The sequence below is a fragment of the Macaca mulatta genome, chromosome 3, assembly GCF_049350105.2.
Source record: "Macaca mulatta isolate MMU2019108-1 chromosome 3, T2T-MMU8v2.0, whole genome shotgun sequence".
Classification (NCBI taxonomy): domain Eukaryota; kingdom Metazoa; phylum Chordata; class Mammalia; order Primates; family Cercopithecidae; genus Macaca; species Macaca mulatta.
The window spans coordinates 4369559-4391642 of NC_133408.1; the positions used below are offsets into that span (position 1 = coordinate 4369559).

The 22084-nt window shown below is 45.3% G+C and overlaps 1 protein-coding gene across 8 annotated transcripts; it reads left to right on the forward strand.

Annotated features, from left to right (window-relative positions):
* Nucleotides 1–6122: 6122 nt before the first annotated feature.
* U2AF1 (U2 small nuclear RNA auxiliary factor 1) lies at nucleotides 6123–20775 on the forward strand. 8 transcript variants are annotated; one of them, XM_015132802.3, is made up of 9 exons: nucleotides 6123–6242; nucleotides 9324–9411; nucleotides 12306–12372; nucleotides 13219–13285; nucleotides 17976–18025; nucleotides 18182–18280; nucleotides 18943–19076; nucleotides 19167–19259; nucleotides 20482–20775. In XM_015132802.3, the coding sequence occupies exons 5-9, from the start codon at nucleotides 17996–17998 to the stop codon at nucleotides 20627–20629; spliced, it is 504 nt and encodes a 167-aa protein (XP_014988288.1). In that variant the 5' UTR covers nucleotides 6123–6242; nucleotides 9324–9411; nucleotides 12306–12372; nucleotides 13219–13285; nucleotides 17976–17995; the 3' UTR covers nucleotides 20630–20775. The 8 variants fall into 8 exon arrangements, with proteins under 8 accessions (XP_014988288.1, XP_002803161.1, XP_077851816.1 ...); XM_002803115.4 differs by lacking the exon at nucleotides 13219–13285; XM_077995690.1 differs by lacking the exon at nucleotides 12306–12372 and having other exon boundaries at nucleotides 13124–13285.
* Nucleotides 20776–22084: the final 1309 nt, after the last annotated feature.

Below are 22084 nucleotides of genomic sequence, written 5' to 3' on the forward strand. Positions count from 1 at the left end.
CTGTACACCTGCCACAGTATGACACATCAGACATGCCCCCCAAAATATAAGATGGATGGACGGATGGATGGATGGATGGATGGATGACTCAGTGGGATGGATAGATGGATGGATAGACGGATGGACGGACGGACGGACGGACGGACGGACGGACGGATGGATGGACGGACGGACGGACGGGCAAATAAATGGGTGAGTGAAAGGACAGATGGATGGATGGATGGATGACTGGGTGAGTGGATGGATGGATGGATGGATGGATGGATGGATGGATGGATGGATGGACTAACAGACAAATGGGTGGATGGATATATGGGTGGATAGGTGGGTGAAAGGACAGACATATGGATGAACAGATGAAGGGAGGAATGAATTCTCAACTTTAAATAATGAGATTTAGAAAATATGATTAAGTACAAAGTTTATTCAAGCCCAAAGCTTAAGGACGGCCACCTGGGAGCCTAGATTCAAGTTCCCCTGAAAAGACACATGCTCCAATTAGCACCAGTGGGTTTTTTTTTTTTTTTTTTTTTTTTTTTTTTTTTTTTTTGAGACAGGGTCTCACTCTGTCACCCAGTCAGGAGTGCAATGGTGTGATTACAGATCACAGCTTACTGCAGCCTCAACCTCCCAGATTCAAGCAATCCTCTGTCCTCAGTAGCTGGGTACCACAGGCACATGCCACTATGCCTGGATAATTTTTTTAAATTTTTTATAAAGACAGGGTCTCACTATGTTGTCTCAAACAAAAACAAAACAAAAAGTCCCACACTCCTGTCTCTCTGGGCCTGGTAACTTTGGCACACCTCACATAACTCAGATGGCTCTGTGCTATTTTTTTTTTCCCATTTCTCCCCTTTTCATCAAGACCTTTCAAAAAAAGCCTCATGGAAAAATGCAAATTATGTTGGCTCCCTTTATGTTCAGGAGCTTAGTCCTGAGTTGCTAGGAAGGTTAATTATCAGATGGCCTTGTCCCACATAGGGGAAGGGAGATGTATTAAGCCATTCTTGCGTTGCTATAAAGAAATAACCAGCTGGCTGCACTGGCTCGCGCCTGTAATCCCAACACTTTGGGAGGCCGAGGTGGGCAGATGGCTTGAGCCCAGGAGTTCAAAACCAGCCTGGGCAACATGGCGAAACCTCATTTTTACTAAAAATTCAAAAAAATTAGCCAGGCATGGTGGTGCACGCCTGTAGTCTCAGCCACTCGGGAGGCTGAGGTGGGAGAATCACCTGAGCCTTGGGAGGAGAAGGCTGCAGTGAGCCATGATCGTGCCACTGCACTCTAGCCTGGGTGACAGAGGAAGAACCTATCTTGCATGAAAATAAATAAATAAATAAATAAATAAATAAATAAATAAATAAATAAAAATAAGAAATTCCTGAGATTGGGTAATGTATAAGAAAAGAAGCTTCATTGGCACATGGTTCCGCAGGCTTTACAGGAAGCATGGTCCCGGCACCTGTTCAGCTTCTAGGGAGGCCTGAGGAAGCTGACAATCAGGGCAAAAGGTAAAGGAGGAGAGGGCATGTCACAAAGGGAAAGCACGAGCGAGAGAGAGAGAGGGAGAGAGTGGCAGGTGAGGTGCCACACACTTTTAAACGACCAGATCTCACGAGAACTCACTCACTATCGTGAGGGCAGCACCAAAGGGAGGGTGCTAAGCCATTCACGAGAAATCCACCACCGTGAGCCAACCACCTCCCACTAGGCCCCACCTCCAATGTCGGGGATGATATTTCAATGTCAGATTTGGGTGAGGACAAATATCCAAATTATATCAGGGAAGGATACCTCTCAGTGAGGAATCTCTGTGAATTCCTTCAGTGAAGAAAGCCAAAAGCCAAATTGGGATGGCATCGCAGGGTGGCAAAAATGAGACCTCAGTCAAGTCATCAATTTATATAACTGCTGTTGCCTGTTGAATCATCTCTGGTCTTCAGAATACCATGAATTTGGTTTTCTTAGGAGAAGTAAAACAATGAGAGATACAGCTGGGCATGATGGCTCACGCCTGCAATCCCAGCACTTTGGGAGGCTGAGGCAGGTGGATCACTTGAGGTCAGGAATTCGAGACCAGCCTGGCCAACATGGTGAAACCTGGTCTCTGCTAAAAACACAAAAAATTAGCCAGGCAGGGTGGCAGGTGTCTGTAATCCCAGCTACTGGGAGGCTGAGGCAGGAGAATCGCTTGAACCCGGGAGGCAGAGGTTGCAAGGAGCTGAGATTGCGCCATTGCACTCTAGCCTTGGCAACAAGAACGAAACTCTGTGTCAAAAAAAAAAAAAGAAAAAAAAAAACTAGCCGGGGAAGGTGGGGGGCGCCTGTAATCCCAGCTCAGAAGAATCGTTTGAACCCAGGAGGCGGAGGTTGCAGTGAGCCAAGATGGCGCCAATGCACTCCAGCCTCGGTAACAGAGCCAGACTCTGTCTTAAAACAAACAAAAAATGAAATAGTTTCAGATAATCTTTTGTCTTCTTCTTGTGAAGAAATGACCATCAGAACTTCTTTTAGGAGCTTCTAAGTATTGTTGAAAAGTAGCTCTCTCAGTTTTTAAATTTTAGATGCAGCTTTTTCCTATTGAGTGCACAAACTAATTTAGGTATTTTAAAGGCACCACATTTTAGCTATTGTAGTCTGGGGTCTTCATGGGTTAAGTGAGACCATGTTTCTAGATATTGACAGAAGGTGGCACCATAAGTATTGTACATGAATCCAGCTGCCGTTTCTGCAGATGGATGTCTCCTTTAGAAGTACAAGTGCCCATAATTTAGATTTTCCTTCTGAATGACAAAAATGCCTAAGGGGAGGAATTCTGGTCACTAAAGAAGAAAGTGGCCAGGCACGGTGGCTCACTCCTGTAATCCCAGCACTTTGGGAGTCCAAGGTGGCTGGATCACAAGATCTGGAGTTCAAGACCAGCTTGGCCAAGATGGTGAAACCCCATCTCTACTAAAAATACAAAAAATTAGCAGGGCATGGTGGCAGGTGCCTCTAATCCCAGCTACCTGGGAGGCTGAGGCAGAGAACTGCCTGAACTCGGGAGGCAGAGTTTGCAGCGAGCCGAGATCATGCCACTGCACTCCAGCCTGGGTGACAGAGTGAGACTCAGTCTCAAAAAAAAAAAAAAAAAAAAAAAAAAAAAAAATGCTTAAATTTGTCAATTGAACTAAGTTTCAGAATGTGGCCAGTTTTAAAGATGACACTCTCTCCTTGACCACATTTCGAATGAGAGAAAAGGCTGCAAACTCTAAAGAGATAAGTAAAACCTCAGAGAGAAGTGAAAATCACAAATCTGCTGTCAACAGAATCTCTAGAGAATAAAAATGGAAACTTCTACCTTCCAGTAGAGCTTCAGTTCCAACCCTATCAAATTATTAGTGTGTAAGAAGTCTCAATCTTCAACTAAGCTGGAAGGATTCAGATCCCAAGACCGGCCTTACCAGAGACCCTGCCAGCCCCAGTGAGGTGGAGTAAATAACAGTCATTTGTGCTGGTACCAAGGCTCCAACTATTGATGAAGTAGTGGCAATCCCTGAAGGCCTGCTTCAGGTCCTATCTGGGTCGCCAAAATGTCAACCTCAAATAATGAAATTCAGAAAATATGATTAAGTATAGAGTTTATTTGAGCCTAAAGCTTGAGGATGGCTACCTGGGCACATACCCCTAGGTTGCCCTGAACATATGTTCCTATTAGCAGCAGTTACAGTGGTTTTTTAAGGAAAAGGAAGAGGCAGTCCCTAAGTTGTCAGCAAGAATTTGCATTAAAATACAGAAGGTGCTGATTGGCTATGCATTGTTCTTAGTATCACTAATTCCATGTGAACATAAAGATAATGGGTGAGGCAGCCTGTCAGGAGCAAAAATTCCATCAAATAATTGCCCTGGACAGTTGCTTCTATGGTGGAAGGGGCGCTGAGTGAAGTCCCACGCTCCTGCCTCTCTGGGCCTGATCATTCTGCACACCTCAGAGCTCAGACTGCCGTATTTTTCTTTTCTCAGGAAAAATGGGTGGATGGTACTGGTGGCCCTGGTCTGATCATCTACCCTGGTTCTAGTAACCAGATTAATACCTTGTTATAGAGCTGTGGATTTCAGTTCAGTTCCCACGCATAGACTTTACCTCTGATTTCTCCGACCACTTCTCCCCCACCCCAGGGACTTCACAGCTGACACCCTCTTGCCAGCTTCCAACTCTGCAGCAGTCTGTTCCCAGACCGTGTCCCGAGGCTGCATGCTCTGGACATGACCACCTGCTGGACTGGCATCTGTCTTATCACTTATCTGGCCTCACCTCTGCAAAAGGAACATAAAACTCAGGATCCCAGTTCCCTCTGCCAAAAGGAAAAGAAAGAGCTGAAAGCTGAGTGATGTAAGCAGCTGCCTTTCCTTTGGTTCCTAAGCAGATGGCTACAGATAAAAGGTTCAACAGCTGCTTCTCTTATGTAAAGTGCTGATTTGCTGAGTGTGAGCTGTACAGTCGACTGTTCTCGACCTGCTTCTTTTCTCTTGCAACGTGTGGATTACCACACTGTTCCGCTTTCCCCTCCAGCCCACTTTTCCCCTTTAAATACTGAAGCCCTCAAAGTCATCTTTGGAGAAAGGCACAGACTACAGACTGTTTCTGTGATACCGTGGTTTTCCTCCTAGGCATTGTCCTTAACCTTGGCAAAATAAACTTCTAAACTGATGGAGCCCTGTCTCAGATGCTTTTTGGTTTACACCTCCGAGGCCCTACTGTTTCTAACACAGGTTTCCAGTTGGCTCATCTTTCCCAGGTAGCAAGATGCTCTGTTGACAAGAGAAATGCAATTCTAACACGCAAATCCGCCCAAACACATGGGCTCAGCATTCAGCTCTAGCCGAGCTAAGAGGACCCCATGATCCTGCCCCACAGCCTGGGGCTCATCTTGTGGAGGAGGTAAGTGAAGCAGGCCCTGTCTCTGACTTCTTCCTAACCAGAGTTGATAGTTGCGTTGGAAATTAGGTAAATCGAAGGTGAGTTGATGAATGTGGGAAACCAGATGAAAATGGCTGCTTGACGGGGTTATAACGCAAGAGAGAGGAATAGAACCCTTCCAACGGAATGGTTCCAGCCTTGTGACCTGAGGGGACTGAAAGGGTATCCCAGAGGCAGGTCACTGGCCTTCCAGCTCCACCTGTGGGTGGCCTTGGCCAGGCAACTGCAAGAGTGCAGGGCCCCGGGGGGGCGTGGGGGGTCGCACCTGGCAGGCGCTCGGGGAGGGTGAAGAGCGGGGTGTGAGAAAAGAAAAGCAACACAGAGGTCCGAGCTGTGTGAGGTGTGCGAGGTTAAACCGGCTCTGAGAGACACGTCTATGGGGCTTCCATGGTCCCCACTCGTGCCTGGCAATTGTTTAAAGGCACTGTTGCTCCGGACCCGCTGCCTTCACCCATAAACTTCCTTTCCTGGAATCATTATACAAACAACAACGTACAGCCAATCAATAGCTTCTGTTATTTTCACGTAAATTCTTGGTGAGCAATTTAAGAACTGCCCCCCTCTTAAGCTTTATAAACCCACTCGTCACTTGCGAATCCTTCGAGTTCAGGGCAACTCGAAGCTATGCTCCCAGGCTGCAATGTTCAAACTCGGTCCAAATAACCTCTCTACTTATATCAAGTTTGCCTCAGCTTTTTTTTTTTCTTTTAGGTCGACGGTTCCCGCCCCACAAGGGTTCAGGGAGGGGGACGCCCGCACTTCCTAATGCTCCCTTAGCTGGGGTCGAGCGGAGCGCCCCGCGCCGAGCCCCAGGCGGCTCTGTGGAGAAGCCCCTCGGCCCCGGGTTCGGTCTGCACTGCCGGCCCCCAGTCCCCGGCGCGCAGGACCCAGCAGGGCCAGCGCCGGGCGGGAGGGCGGGCCAGCGCCGGGCGGGAGGGCGGGCCAGCGAGGAGAGGGCGGGCGGGCCAGCGAGGAGAGGGCCGGGCAGGGAGGCAACCGGCAGAGGGCGCGGGTTCCCAAAACCAAAAAGGCGGAGCTTTCCACGCGCACTACGTGCTCCCTACGCGCATGCGTCCCGCCCCCGCTCAGGCAGCACCTCGCCTGATTGGGTAGCGCTGCCACGTCGGGGCGGGGAAGAGCGTCGTCGCGTCCGGGTGACGTCTCCCGCGGGCGTCGGCAGGGTCGGCGGCGTCGGCAGCAGTGTCGGCGGCGGCGGCGGCGGCGGCGGGTGGGAAATGGCGGAGTATCTGGCCTCCATCTTCGGCACCGAGAAAGACAAGTGAGTGGGACCCCCTGCCGGGGGTTGGGCGCGATCGGGACGCGGGGTGGCTGAGGCGGCGGCAGGGCGACCGGGGAGGCCCAGGCGGGCCGGCGCGGCAGCGGCGGGGGGAGGGGCCCGGCGGCGGGAAGGAGCGGCGGCCCTTCCGGCCCCTTGCGCGCCCTCCGGATCCGCGCGCCGCCGCTGCCGCCTCGTGGGCCGCGCGGCGGAAAAACGGAGCGGGGCAAATGAATGGGGCTTCTTTTCGGGGCGCCGCGGCGGAGCTCTCTCCCGCTTTGAGGCCTGGACTGGCTGATCGCCCGACGTCCGGGCCTCCGAGCCGCCGGCTCCCGGAAGCCGCCTCGAGCGACGCTGAAAGTTGCCTGGAGCATCCGGGCCTTTTCGATGTGGACACGTTTACTCCAACTTTGAGCTGTGAATGTCCTGTGTCGAACAAGCTCTGGTACCAGCCTTGCCAGTATTCAGTCACTTATCTAACTTAGGGTCCTAAGCGTTGGTGTTTTATCCACTTAGCCAGCCTCTTGCCTGTTTAAGCGACCACGGGGCCGGCAATAAGGACATATGACAAGGAAAAGTATGGTGGAGACTACTGGATTAACTGTCTAACCACAAGAGACGTGATCCGCTCTTAAAATGCAGGTGCTCCTCGATTTACGTTGGGATTGCGTTCCGATAAACCCATCATGAATCGAAAATGCCTTTAATGCCCAGATAAACCCATCGTCTAAGTTGAAAACTTGTAAGTCGGTGACTTCTTGAAGACACAGTTCTGATTTAAGGAAAAAAATCTTTCGATTTTTTCCTTAAGGTTGCATGCCTTCCCTAATCAATCGTTAGGTTAAAAGCAAAACATTTAATTTCAGCTTTGTATAATTACCACCTTGGCACGTATTAATTTCCAGTGAGTTGGCTGTAGTTTAGACTAAAGGGAATGTTTTCAGACGTTTGAAGGATAATTGTTACTTTGAAAATCTAAAGACCCAGCATCTGGCTTAATCTCCTCTTCAAGTAGTTATCTTGGCATTCTTCAGTGCCATACAAAGTTAACATGACTTTATGTTTTTAATGATAAACCCCTAAATTTGTCATAGATGTTTTTAGAACCACTTTTTTCAAAAACTATTTAAAATGTTTCTCTTTTCCAGGATGGAGTCTGTCTTGTAAAATGTCCTCTTCACACATGGTAGAATCTCCTGTGTTGTTTGGATGAGGAGGCTATATTTCTTTTCTGGCAAAATTTTAAGCCAAAATCTACCAGTTATAGTCACTTCAGAAACATTGAGTGGGGGTCAACTATAGGCCAGTTTCTGGAGACTTAAACATGGGGAAAATTTGGATATTATCCTTAAGGAACTCACGGTATGATCTTGGTGAATGAATAGACCAGCTCTAGTGGAACAAGAGGCTCTTCTGAGTTTAGGATGAAGAACTAACACATATAGGATTGGGGCATCCTTAATTTTGCCTTTTCATATTTGCATGTGGCATGACTTCTGTCTTATAAAAGTCTGTCTCCCTATATTTCTGCTATAAGCAACCACATTTCAACCTATTGGGCTATACTGTAAAGATCATGGTTTTAATTCAGAAAAGTCGATTATTTAATCTAGGTGACTTGTGTTTTCTTTTCAGGGAGACGTGGGGTTTTAGCTTCCAGGAAACAGGATCAACTCCTAAAAAATGAAGCTGCTGGTTCCTGTTAACTTTGTTTTAATTATTATTTAAGCTAAGAATAGAATATGGGTCTCTACCAGTTAAAAATATTCAGCTTATGTTTGAAGTTATAGATGTTTTCTAGATTCAAGCATATCCTAATAGCTTGTCTGTGGTTTAATTGTATGGAATAATTGGATATTAATTGCTGAGGCCCAGGTCTTGCCCATTCTGAGGTAGTTTTTAAATAAGCTTTCTTTATTTTTAGATGCCTTCCTAAAGATATGCTATTGTCTAATCAAGTTAGATAATCTCAAGACCGATAAGTTTACAAGTATATATGATCACTTTCCTCTCCTGATAAATTCAGACTTTCCCATCTTTACTGCTACCTGATAAATCAGTGGCTAGTCAGTCTTCATGGTCCATCAAATGTCACTGAGGTTGAGGCCCTTCGATCTTAACTCTGGATTGACTGTTTAAAACATAATGGCACTTGGTAAAAAAGAAAAAAATTGAATTTGAATGGAGTCTGTCTAGTAAGATGTCCTAATTCATCAGAGATCAGCTTCCCTCCCTTACGTTGCTGGCACACCGGCATGATTGCTGGTTCCATTGGATATGGATCTGGATTGTCAGCGTATTTGAACAGTATTAAGGAAGGGTTTTGCAATAGAGGCAGAAGGTGACGTTAGGTGATTCCTAAGGTGGGGTTTGGTCAGTCCCCTAATAGCTTGTTTTCAGTGTATTGAGACCAGGAGAATTGATTTACTTCAGACCTATTTTTTGAAACTCCCTGTTGGTCTGGTGTCATGGGTTTAGAGAGATTCTCAACTTCGTTTTCCATTTTCCTTAGATAATGATAGCACTTCATGAGCACCATATGTGAAGCACACATACGTTCTGACTCTCCCAACAGTGCCACATTGGCGTTGTCATCATTTACAGATGACATCTGAGAGCTAGGGTGACTTGCTCAAGCCCAAGCAGCTGGTAGCAGAGTTGGGATCTTAACCCTCACTACACCAGTGTTTTCAAGAGAGAACTTCATCGTGGAGAACTAGAGAACATTTAGTTAAGTTTAGGCTAAAGTTACATTTAGTTTTACACTAATTTAGTACTCGCTTTAAGAAAAAAACAGAACAGCTGTGCAGTTAGGAATGTGGAGGGGATTTGAATGAGGAGGAGGCAGGTTCCAGTTAGAACAGTCTTTGTTGAACGGGTACTGTGTTTGAAGAAGGGGAAGTTGAAGTTAAGTTATCCTAAAATACAGCAAGGAAGAGGAGGTGCTTAACACCACGGAAAAAAGTCTGTGTCATGTTTCGGAAAGGTTAAAAGTAATTTGATAGTATGTGTCATGCTGCTGACATATTTCCATGTGTTTGATATCTTCCCAGCAAAATAATCAGCTCTTATTTTCCCTTACAGAGTCAACTGTTCATTTTATTTCAAAATTGGAGCATGTCGTCATGGAGACAGGTGCTCTCGGTTGCACAATAAACCGACGTTTAGCCAGGTTTGTTTGCCCTTTGTTTTTTTTTTTTTTTTTATGTAAATTATAAAAACTTCATGTTCTTTTCAAAGACAGTTAATTTCTACATTTTTTCTCTAGTGGTTGCATTTTCCATTTGTGTTAATAAGTGTGTTCTTCTATTTAATGAGAGTGAGGCAGGTGAGCCACTTCCAGTGGAAGGCCTGAAACCACCACTCCTTGTTTTTATCATTAGAGAAACTTTAAAAGTTAGTTTTTGATGTTCGTGTGTTGGCTGTGCCTGATATTTGCTGCCCTGCCATCTTCCCTACCCCCTGTAATGGACATGGGTCCAGAGGGGGTGGCCATGCCAGCCTTGGCTTAGCCTCTTCCAGGCACCAGTGGACACGGAGTGGGCTTTCTGCTCTTTGCTGTCTCCAGGCAATAGAGGTGATGGAGCCACCTTAAAAGCTGGCATGATTGTCACCAGGCCCATCTTGCTGCTCCAGTTTCCCTAGCTACGTCCTCACTTTCCCATCACTAGTTGAGGAAACAGCGAGTTGTGTCGTGTCATGGAAACATGAAAAATGAAACTGAAAGGTAGAAAGTGGGCCGTAAACTACTCATAGCAGGTCTGTTAAGTTAGTTGAGGAGTGCCTGTTATCTTGGGCTTGGATCTGCTCTGAGTTCAGTTCAATCAAAAGTTGTGATTTTTGATAGTTTTATTTTTGGTTAATTGAAGAAAAGGCAAACGTTTGTACACTATAAAGGATCACTTATGGATTAAAGGGAGAAGGCACCTCTAATAGGAGCAGAAAACTTGTGCCCAAGTTGATGAGAAAACCTGAAATTTGAAAATCTGTGCCCACATCTTTCCAGATGGAGAGCTGGGGAGCTCCTTCTAACCCAGCATTGAAGTCTAAATGTGCAGCCTCTGAGCTGTTGAGTAGCTATAGTGTGTAGCCCCCGGGAGCTGCCAGCTCTGCCTCTGAGCTCACATCTGCCTCTGAGCTCACATCTGTCTGTATACGTGTTCCTGTCAGCATTTAAGAAAATCTACCATGTGGTGGAAGTGAGCTGGGAGAAGGAAACGTGGGTTTTTTCTGGTTGAAGCCCATGGACGACCCCATAGCACACGGCGTTTTTAGAAGGGAAGAGGATGGTGTCTTTTCCTTCCATCATCCTAATTACCAAGTGGTTAGTACAACAGCAGTCTATGTTTTGATAGCTCTGAAAATGTGTTTCTTTTTATGAATTTCAAAATCTTGGAGAAGCAGTTTGAAATTTTTTGCGTATTGTAATTGGGTTTTCCTTAATGTTTTGATGTATGAACCGAGTCTCCCCTAACTAAACCAGTGGCTGTGGATTGTGCTATAACCAAGCATCTTAGGTGCTCACCCAGTTCTTTGATTCTGGGGAGTGTCCCAAGTGTTGGGCCGAGAGAAATCAACTGTTCCCTATTCTAAAAGTTTTCTTTAATCTGGCTGGAGGCACTTTCTTTATGTTTTTCTGGATCATAGATTACCTGAGCATGTGAAATGTAGTTAATTTAGGTGCTCCACATCAGAGGTGGGGAGAGCCCATTGGAGCTCGATGGGGTCAGTAGTATGTGTCAGCTTAAGCATCCTAGTTTGATGTGTGGGTTTGTTTGGGTTGGTTTTAGACAATCCTAGCCACCGCTGGCTTTCCCATTAGACTGCATTACCTCTTCACGTTAAGCTTCCTTTATTAAATAGCCACTGCCAGAATGCCTGAGTGAGACCAACTGAATTTTACTGTTGAATAATTGGGCTCAGTTTAGCTTTTCATCAGAGTTGTCATGCTACGGTCATTTCAATTCAAAGCTGAGTCGGGTCAGCTTTGGGAGGCTTCCCAGGCTTGAGTTCAGTTGACTCAGGGCAATACTTGACGGCTTAGGGGAGAGATGGGGCCCTGATGCAGGTGCCTATTTGAGTCTTAGTGGTTCAGTGTGGACAGTTGGTCAGACCTCCCTCTTAGGTGGGCTTCCCAGCTGCACACCTTTGACTGAGGGACTCTTCATAACAACCACTCCCTTTTAAACAGGGCTAGAACTGGAGCTGGCTGGTTTTGCAAAACCACCACTTACAAAACTGCTTCACATGGATATTGTTGAGACTAAAAATTCATTTTTCTAAATCATGCGAGTGATTGCTTTAGCTTGTAAATCATAATTCAGGGTGGGTTTTTTTATAAGCTGCTTACAGTGATATGGACATTAAGATTCATGTAATATATTAGCCTACTAACTTAAACATGGTTTGTTTTTTCAGACAACTTGATTTTAAGAAGAACGGTACAGTGTAAGGTTTCAAGTCTGCCTGATCCAGTTTAAAGCACAAGGGCTAAAAGGATTTTTTTTCCTTAAAAGAAGGATCGGAAAAGAGCAAATGTTTTAAGCTATTGTATTATGTAAACAGAGATCCCACCAAGAAAGTGTAAATCAGAGCCGGGTGTCCATGACAGTTGACAAACCTGTTTGGTGTGCCTGTTTTGCTAGGAGACCAGAGAACTTGATGTACTGCAGACAGCTGAGTGACACATTTGGTTTTCAAAAATCTTGTGTGAGGAATATGATTATCATGTGAATTTTTCCACATATTGGTGTCTGCTAGCTTGAAGGACAAGAAAATGTTACTATTCTATTATTTATCTTGCATTAAACACTTTAACATTGAAAACGTGGGACTACTGAAAACGATACAGTTCCTTCTTGGTTGCTGGCTGACTTGACCCAAGTCACTGCTCAAACTCTGTTTTCATAATATGATGGTTTTGGTGTACTCTTCAGAAGACAAGTGTCTGACTTGCGGGAAAAAAACAAACGTTTAGCCATTTGCAAACAAATTGTCTCTTTGCAATTGTCTAATATATGCACAGCAGCCAGTAGAATTCCCCTTTTTATTTTTTTTTCCCCGCAGACCATCTTGATTCAAAACATCTATCGTAATCCCCAAAACAGTGCACAGACGGCTGACGGCTCACACTGTAAGTCCCACAGTTGGAGAAATTTTTTTAAAACAATGGTGTTAAAGAGCCCACTCTTAATTGAGACAAATAATGTTGGCTTCTGAGCTGCTGACATAGAGCTGTTGCAAACAGGACAAGGTGCTGGAACTCCTTGGCGCACACAGCAAGAACTTGATACTTGGCCACGTTCAGGAGGCTTTTCCCTTCTAGGGAAGGTCACTGGCCCGGCCACCTCCATTGATTGACATTTGTCATGAGAGCAGGTCCGTCCATGTGAAATGGATTTGAACATTTTGAGCCGTTCATTGGTCTTTACAGTGACTGAACCCCTGGCCTTTATTAAGTTCTTTCTGTAAAATTAAAACTCTTAGGAATATTAAGGAATCAATAAGGTAAGTTGCCCAATAAGTGTGGGTTTTATTTCACCATTATAATTTTTCCTCCAGGAAGTGGAGATTTCATGATATGTAACAATTGTATTTCTCTAATACAGTAATTTTTTCCATCAGTTTATGTAAGCATTATTCTTTCCGAGTTCATTAAAAATTTTCTGTCACATCTGAGAACATTTTGGTGCTAGCCTGGCGAACTATTTGTGCTTTTACCTGGATTGGAATTTTGGAAAGGAGAGTTTTCACGCTCTGTGAGCAGAAGTACAAGATGGCATATCATGAGACCTCTGTGAGACCGCAGTGTCAGGGCTTTCAAGACAGCCGCCGACTAGGAAAACGCCCCTGCTTCTCAGGAAAATAACTTGCTCTTTTTTCAGCACCGAACCTCAACTGGAGCACTTGCCACAGGCAGCCGGTTAAGTGTTTACCTTTAATTTTCCATAATATAAAGTTGTTGCGTTTTGTATTTCAGACCATTGCCCTCTTGAACATTTACCGTAACCCTCAAAACTCTTCCCAGTCTGCTGACGGTTTGCGCTGTAAGTTCATACAAGTTCCTTCCCCGGTTCCCTGGGCTTGCGTGTCAGAGCTCAGCGTCCACTCCATCTGGTCTGCCGTGCTAGTGTCAAGGACCACGTTTCACTAGAGGTGGCGAGGAGCTTTTGTCCCACTGACCCCACGGAAACCTCTGTTGGAGATTTGAACTCCCACCGTGTGTTAAGGGAAAAAGTAACTGGAAAGGGTGCCCTTTAAAACAGTCTGGAGCTGGGCCAGGCGCGGTGGCTCACGCCTGTAATCCCAGCGCTTTGGGAGGCCGAGGCGGGTGGATCATGAGGTCAGGAGTTCAAGACCATTCTGGCCAACATGGTGAAACCCCATCGCTACTAAAAATACAAAAATTAGCTGGGCATGGTGGCGGATGCCTGTAATCCCAGCTTCTAGGGAGGCTGAGGCAGAGAATTGCTTGAACCCGGGAGGCAGAGGTTGCAGTGAACTGAGATCGTGCCACTGCACTCCAGCCTGGGCAACAGAGCGAGACTCCGTCTCTAAAAAATAGTCTGTAGCTGCTGCTCCCCACTCCTCCTTTACTTTGGCCATCATCCTAGAGGGAACGTACCGGAATTAAACGTCGAGTCATATTCTTCCCTCTTAAGAGCAACAATATTTGAATGTTTCTCTCTCTTTCTGGAATTTTAAAAAGCAAACTTTTGAAGTTACTTTTTGAGATTTTATTTCTCATTAGCCTTTTTTCCCTGAACTCCATTTTGGAGTGCACCCTTTAGTTGTGAGGGCGTTGTTCTGAGAGCGTTCCCCAAATGAGGGTCTGCAGCTTGCGTTGACCCCTGAGTTCCTCACCCACCAGCCCCGTGCTGACCCGTCTAACCCATGTGGGGGTGCTCCACTCACATAGGCCCTTGGCAGAAAAGATTGTCCGTTCTGCCCACACACTGCCTGGATACAGTCTCCAACTCTAGGAGATGGAATTGGTTTGCTCCATTTAGAAATAGATCGAAATTGGGCATTCAGTAGATTCTACCAGTTTCTTCCTGTGCTGGGAAATATTAAATTTAGGTTGTGAATGTTTACTTAATGATAATTTTTAGAGAAGGAGATACAGATGAGTATGATTGGAAAGTTCAGAAAACTAAAATTTGATTTTTACAGCCATCCAACTATAGAATCATTGGAATTCAGTCATTTATGGATAAATTAAAATGAACACCTGGACTCTTGTTAAAATCAAAAAGTCCAAACCAAAGACAGACACTTCCCATTCACCATTCTGTTTTAAAGCAGTAAAAATCCAAGTACCCTTGGATATCTACAAGCCTAAATTGTGCACACCCTGGAACCAGAGCCCCTCAGTTAATAGGGTAACCGACACAGGGTAGATGATCCCAGGGACATCCCCTCTCGAGCTGGCCCTGCACTGGGAGGCCTCGGGGTTGTGCTTCCTTGCGCACAGTGGTGCACATTTCTATGTGTGGATGAGATTTTCTCGTCAACTTTTCCTGCCAACACACTAAATGCTTTTCAGTGCTAATACTGACCTGATAGTAGAGATTTCTTTCCCTGAGTCGAATGGTAGCAGGATTTACTTGGTAACCCTTGGTTTAAAATACCTGGTTTTTTTTGTTTGTTTGTTTTCTTTTGTTTTTAAGGAAATAAGATCAGTAGGTGGAGGGAAATGTTTCTATATGCACTTATTAAATAATTTTTGTTAACAATCCTGCCCTGGGATAAAAATGAATGGAAGTAGATGACTAAGTTACAGTAATTAATTCTTTGCCCTGATCGTTTATTTGGGGACTGTGTATGCTTTATTGACAATAGAATGTTGTATTAGTTTTCTTTGTGTCTTTATTTGCAGTTCACAGCACTTTTGTTTTGCATATGCTACAAACTAAAAGTTTAGCAATTATATTCCAATTCTGGGGTCCAGATTGTACAAATTAGATGAAATTCTAATTCGTCATTTTAGGAAGAAATCAATTACCTAAAATTACTGGCTCTTTTTGACATACCCTTTAGTATGTAGAAAAATAAGCATCAAATGTATGGGTTAAAGTTAACTATCAATCCCAGTTTAAGAATGATATTTCTGTAAGAAAACTGCTTTATTTTCCAAGTTGTATTTAACATAAGCTGAGTCATAAATAAGTTTTTAATCATATCTTAATGCACTTGTCTCTGCCTTTCAAGTCACTTTTGATTGAAACATTTTAAGCAGAATAAATATAGCTAATAGTTTAAAATAATCACCACAAAACCGTTTCTCAAAGCTGCTAAAACTTTGAGCGTGTAGAGATTTTTTTCCTCTTCACTTTCTTTGTGATGTGGAAAAGGAAATGAATTTGAAATAGGAAAATCCACCCTTTGGAACAGGCTTCTTTGGCCGTTTATAACTTGATTTCTGCTCAGGGAGGAACGTACATTCCCAGTAGCTTTTCAATTGGGATATCCTGTGATGTGATTGGCAGGCTGTCCGAGTAGTTACACTTAATAAAATTTGGGTTTGAAAGCAAAGTAGTTTCCTGGAAGTTCAAAAATAACTAAAACAGCTCCAGATGGGTTAGAAAGTGGACTTAAATCATTCTCAGAATTAGAAAATAAGAAGTTATTTTTTATCTTTAACGACAAAAAGGGGGCCGGGCACGGTGGCTCACACCTGTAATCCCAGCACTTTGGGAAGCCGAGGCGAGTGGATCACAAGGTCGAGAGATCAAGACCATCCTGGCCAACATGGTGAAACCCCATCTCTACTAAAACTACAAAAATTAGCCAAGATCACACCACTGCACTCCAGCCTGGAGACAGAGCGAGACTGCGTCTCAAAAAAAAAAGATAAAAAGTTTTGAACAAGCTCAAAGACGCTGGTGCCAGCAGTCAGATGCCCACGTTGGGTGCACGGGCTAAGGGAGCCTACCCAATGTGGAAACCAGTCAGGGTTTTGCCAGCCCCTAGTCTAGCTGATTTGAACATGTTTGTTGATGAACCAGCTCTGTGATTTCTCAGGTTTAGAGAACTCTAGAATTTGAACATAGAATTTGATAGAATGGGCCAGGCACAGTGGCTCACCCCTGTAATCCCAGCACTGTGGGAGGCTGAAGTGGGCAGATCATGTGAGGTCAGGAGTTTGAGACCAGTCTGGCCAACATGGTGAAACCCTGTCTTTACTAAAAATACAAAAATTAGCCAGGCGTGGTGGTGCGTGCTTGTAGTCCCCACCTGCTTGGGAGGCTGAGGAAGAAGAATTGCTTGAACCCAGGAAGTGGAGGTTGCAGTGAGCCGAGAACACACCACTACACTCCAGCCTAGAGTGGACAGAGACTCCATCTCAAAAAAAAAAAAAAAATTAATTAAATTTGATAGAATGATGTTGGAGATAGAGTGTAAATTTGCAGAATCTACCCATGCAACAGACATGATTTTGCCTAATACATGTGAATTATGAGGAATAAACTGATGAAAATAGTTTGGGAATATAAAACATAAGAATGCTTGCGCCGGGCATGGTGGCTCACGCCTTAAATCTCAGCACTTTGGGAGGCTGAGGCAGGTGGATCACGAAGTCAGGAGAGTTCAAGACTAGCCTGGCCAAGATGGTGAAACCCCATCTCTACTAAAAATACAAAAATTAGCTGGGCATGGTGGCGGGTGCCTGTAATTCCACCTACTCGGGAGGCTGAGGCAGAGAATTGCTTGAACCTGGGAGGTGGAGGTTGCAGTGAGCCAAGATTGTGCTACTGCACTTAAGCCTGGGCGACAGTGAGACTGTCTCAAAAAGAAAAAAAAAGCTTTCATCAGCAAAACATTGTAACATTCCCTTTATTTGAGGGCATCCACAATACTGTAATGTTGAGTGGTAACTATCCTACCGAGTCTTCATGGTTGCTTGGGTTTTAATCACGTCAGGAAGAACTGGAGAGCATACCATGGCTGGCCATCCATAAAAGACTAGTTAGGAGCATCATAAGCTTTTAATCACTGACCCTGCTTTCAGGTTTCATTTTAAACTTATAGAAGAAGGGAAGACATCAGTGTGCTTACTTGGCCTTTACTTTAAATCTTAAAAGGAAGAAAGTTCTAATATTTCTTAGTTTGAGCCCAGGTGTGGTGTCTCATGCCTGTAATCACAGCACTTTGGAGGCCAAGACAGGCGGATCACTTGAGGTCAGGAGTTCCAAGACCAGCCTGCCAACATGGTGAAACCCTGTCTCCACTAAAAATAAAAATAAAAGTAAAATTAGCCGGGCCTGGTGGCAGGCACCTGTAGTCCCAGCAACTCTGGAGGCTGAGGCAGGAGAATCGCTTGAACCCGGGAGGTAGAGGTTGCAGTGAGCTGAGATGGTGCCACTGCACTCCAGCCTAGGCAACAGAGCAAGACTGCATCTTGTGGGGGTAAAAAAAAATTGGTAGTTTGAGAGTCACCTTTTTCCTCACACTTTCTGAGAATGTGGCCCTTTTGATGCTGATTAAAGCTGGTTGTGATTTTAACATTTTAGTAGCCAGGATCGAGACTGTCACGGGGGCATTTACAATCTCACCACACTTGACACCATTCACAAGTAGCCATGTGGCTCAGTCTCCTGAGTGCTCCTGCAGAGTGCAGCTCTGCCAGGCTTTTCTCTAGATAATCTCATGTGTGTTACTGTAGCGGTTTGAGTTTAAGCACAAGAGTTCACTCAGTTAACATGTTCTAACCAGCAAGATTTCTGTTGTTTCCAGGTGCCGTGAGCGACGTTGAGATGCAGGAACACTATGATGAATTTTTTGAGGTGAGAGAATTGACCTCTGTAACTGATACACCTGTTGATCTTCTGTATCTGTCTGGAAGGATTTAAAATTTTCTCCGCTAGTAAACATACATGAGTTATATCTAATGACACTTTTTAATGTATAACGAGTCTTAAACCACTGTGATCTCCCTTCAGGAGGTTTTTACAGAAATGGAGGAGAAGTATGGGGAAGTTGAGGAGATGAACGTCTGTGACAACCTGGGAGACCACCTGGTGGGGAACGTGTACGTCAAGGTAGGAGCCAGGGCAAGACGACGGCGTGGCTGCTTAGTGTGCCAGGGCCGAGGCCGACAGGCGAGAGCAAGATGGCGGTGTGGCCGCTTAGTGTGCAGGGCCAAGGCTGACAGGCGAGGATGAGGTGCCTGCCGCTGTGCACCTTGAGATCCTGGATGCTGGGGTGCACAGCAGGGCTTGGGTGCACTGGCTCGGCGCCTGCCCGCTATGTCGTGTATGGCAGTGGCCGGCCTGCACATGCGCCCAGCCAGCAGAACTGAAGGACGGATGGTACACCACGGCCATCATTATTCCAGTGTAGAATATTTAGTACCTGTTGGTTAGAAGCTGTTTGGACTAAGGAAAAGTTAGGTTTACTCACATGTTTGGTTTCTTTTTCTTTTTCAGTGAATAAAACTTTGCTTACATAGCCATATTTGCTCCCTTAACCAGTTGAATTTGAAAATGAAAGCAACATTTGGCTAAATCTTAGACTATCTTGACGTTAATCTCATTGAAAATTTTACATTTTCCTATAATGCTATAATATTTTTAAATTATCCTATAATACTATTCCACCTTATCCCTGAGTGTGTACATCTCTCTGATACATACTTGGATCAGTAACTGAGAAAGTGTCATTAAAGCGTGGATGGCAAGCACTTTTGTTTTTGTCTTTTCAGTTTCGCCGTGAGGAAGATGCGGAAAAGGCTGTGATTGACTTGAATAACCGTTGGTTTAATGGACAGCCGATCCATGCCGAGCTGTCACCCGTGACGGACTTCAGAGAAGCCTGCTGCCGTCAGTATGAGATGGGGTGAGTGAGGAGTGACCAGTGACGTGGTGACTGAGGGCAGTCTGGGGCTGTGTGCACACAAGGTAGTAAGTGTCTCCTTCCAACCCACAGAGAATGCACACGAGGCGGCTTCTGCAACTTCATGCATTTGAAGCCCATTTCCAGAGAGCTGCGGCGGGAGCTGTATGGGCGCCGTCGCAAGAAGTGAGTATCCTGTGCCCATCGTTAAGCTCGGTGGCTTCTTTCTCCCCTCACACCCCCTCTTCCAAAAAAAAAAAAATGTGACATAGGTGTCATTTCTGTTTTTCAAAAGGCATTTGCTTAGAACATAATACATATTTTAAAATATCCTCTTTGGAGAAGAATATTCACCTGCACACAGGTAACTTCATTATCCAGCTTCTCAAGTAGAGGACAGACCTTAGTAACCAAGCGAGAGGGCGGTTAGCTGGGAGGCCACAGACATGAGGCTCGTGGAGAAAGTGACATGCAGTTTATTCTCCCAGATATTACGAAGAAGACGACGACTAGATGTTGTAACCTCCTTTAGACCAGGGATGGCTTCCCTGGGACACATTGGAAGAAGAGTTGGCTTGGGCCACACATAAAATACAGTAATGATCCCTGATAACTTTTTTTTAAATCGCAAAAAAATCTCATAATGTTTTCAGCAAGTTGATGAATTTGTGTTGGGCCGCAGGTCGGAAAAGCTTTTGCTTTAAATATTTCATGTCCATTGGGGTTTCTTTTGGTTTTGTTGGTTGTTTTAGGGCGTTTCATTATGTCTTGGGATCGGCGGCATTCTCCCTTCGGGACACTGGTATAACCAGGCCTAGTGGTCACATTGGTCTGATCCTACATTTAAATGCCCGACAGCCAGGTCACAGAGCAGAGAAAATCAAGATGTCAGAGTCGAACCGACTGAGTCCTGAGTCTAGAGAGGTTCTCATCCCTCTTCTGTTAAACCTGGATTAGGAAATAGATGGGTGGTGATTGTTTTATGGTCAGCATTAAAGAAGCATACAAGAAAAACAGCCCTGCTCTCCCCAACCCAAAAACCGGCCTGATGGACACAGTAGCTCTGAGCGCCTGCAGCGTGGGGTCAGTGAGGGTTGAAGATGGGATGTGTCCAGCTCATTTTCATTATGATTTCCTGTGATCCTTTGAGTCGGTTCTAGAAGAAGACAGAAGGTGGAGGGTATATACACCTGTTCGTTTCTAAGCTGCATGTTGTTTTCTCCTGAAACTTTTAACACCTGAAGTCAGGGCGCCTCTCGGTCACGACGTGCAGTCTCCTCAGCAGCGCTTTTCTTTATCAGTGCTGTTGACATGAGGAGATGCGTGGCATTTCGAAGTGTGAGTTGTGGTTGTGTGTTGCATGCTCTGGTTTGGATGGCATGGTTTTGTTTCTTTTCCTTGGTTGCAGGCATAGATCAAGATCCCGATCCCGGGAGCGTCGTTCTCGGTCTAGAGACCGTGGTCGTGGCGGTGGCGGTGGCGGTGGTGGAGGCGGCGGCGGACGGGAGCGTGACAGGAGGCGGTCGAGAGATCGCGAAAGATCTGGGCGATTCTGAGCCATGCCATTTTTACCTTATGTCTGCTAGAAAGTGTTGTAGTTGATTGACCAAACCAGTTCATAAGGGGAATTTTTTTTAAAAAACAACAAAAAAAAAAACATACAAAGATGGGTTTCTGAATAAAATTTGTAGTGATAACAGTATTCGTGGTGTAACTTATTTCTTGTGGAAGTTCTTTAAATTTCTCTTTATAAATCTGCTAGTCATCTTGGAGGTAAAGATTAATATTCATCTGCCATTTTGAGTCTGAATGAAATCGTATTTTTTATCTTAGGGCATGAACTAAAACACACACCAGGTGAGGGGAACATTCTTGTTATCCACATGTTAACAAATAATCCAGAATTTCTCGAAGCTGTCATAGAAAGCCTTGTGAGGTCTCTTTTGTAACTAGTTAATGAAGAAGTGCTTAGCTGCAGTCAGTAGGCACACTGTAGACTGCACTGATGTTGGGAAGAAGGCTGATCCTGTGATGAGACAGTGGGTGGGCCCAACCCATGTTACCTCCTCGTTCTTGCGAGTTTGTGTCAAGAACCCAGTGCGTTCCTGGGAGGCACGTGGGAGGGAGCGTGGATGCCCGTGCGGCACACCGAGGGTCGGTGGTCTGTGTCCATGTTTCCTTATGCGGATGGCTGTGGGGCACAGAAGCCTGCAGTGCAGATCTGCCGTTAGCCTTTAAACACTCTGGTGTTACTTTCCCCAAGCTACTCGGGTGGCGCGTGCTGGTGGTGTGACTGTGGTGACAGCCAGCTGACCGGTGTGGGGCTCCTGCCGCAAGACAGTGCTGGGGGCTGAGCATTTCATTCCTAAGACCAAAATGTTCCAAGTGAGGCCATCGCAAACCGTGCCCAGGTGTCCACGTACCTCATCCTCAAAAACCTCCCAGCTCTGAGTGGGAATCGCCCAGGCTCTCCTGCCCTGCTCTGCTCCTCGTGGGGGCTCAGTGACAGAGATCCCGCTGGTGGAGTGGGGGAGTGGCTGGACCCTAACTGTACACCCAGTGAAGGCTGGCAGGACATAACTACGTGACCAGTGTATCTCATGAAAGCCCATTTGTATGTGATGAAGTTCTAAACAGTGATGCTGTCGACGGACCTGGGAGGCTGAAGGGAGCTATGATCATGCCCCTGCACTGTAGCCTGGGCAACACAGTGAGACCTTGCCTCTTCGAAAAAAATAGTTTTGTATATTACAGTAGTGGGCAGATAATTTTAGATGGATTAGTGGCAGTGTTTGGCGACGTGGGCAGATAATTTTAGATGGGTTAGTGGCAGTGTTTGGCAATGTGGGTAGTGGGCAGATAATTTAAGATGGGTTAGTAGCAATGTTTGGTGATGTGGGTGGTGAGCAGATGATAATTTTAGATGGGTTAGCGGCAGTGTCTGGCGATGTGGGTCGTTTCGTTTGTTTCCTTATACTCCATGTTTCCAAGAAAAGTTGGTACAAACATTT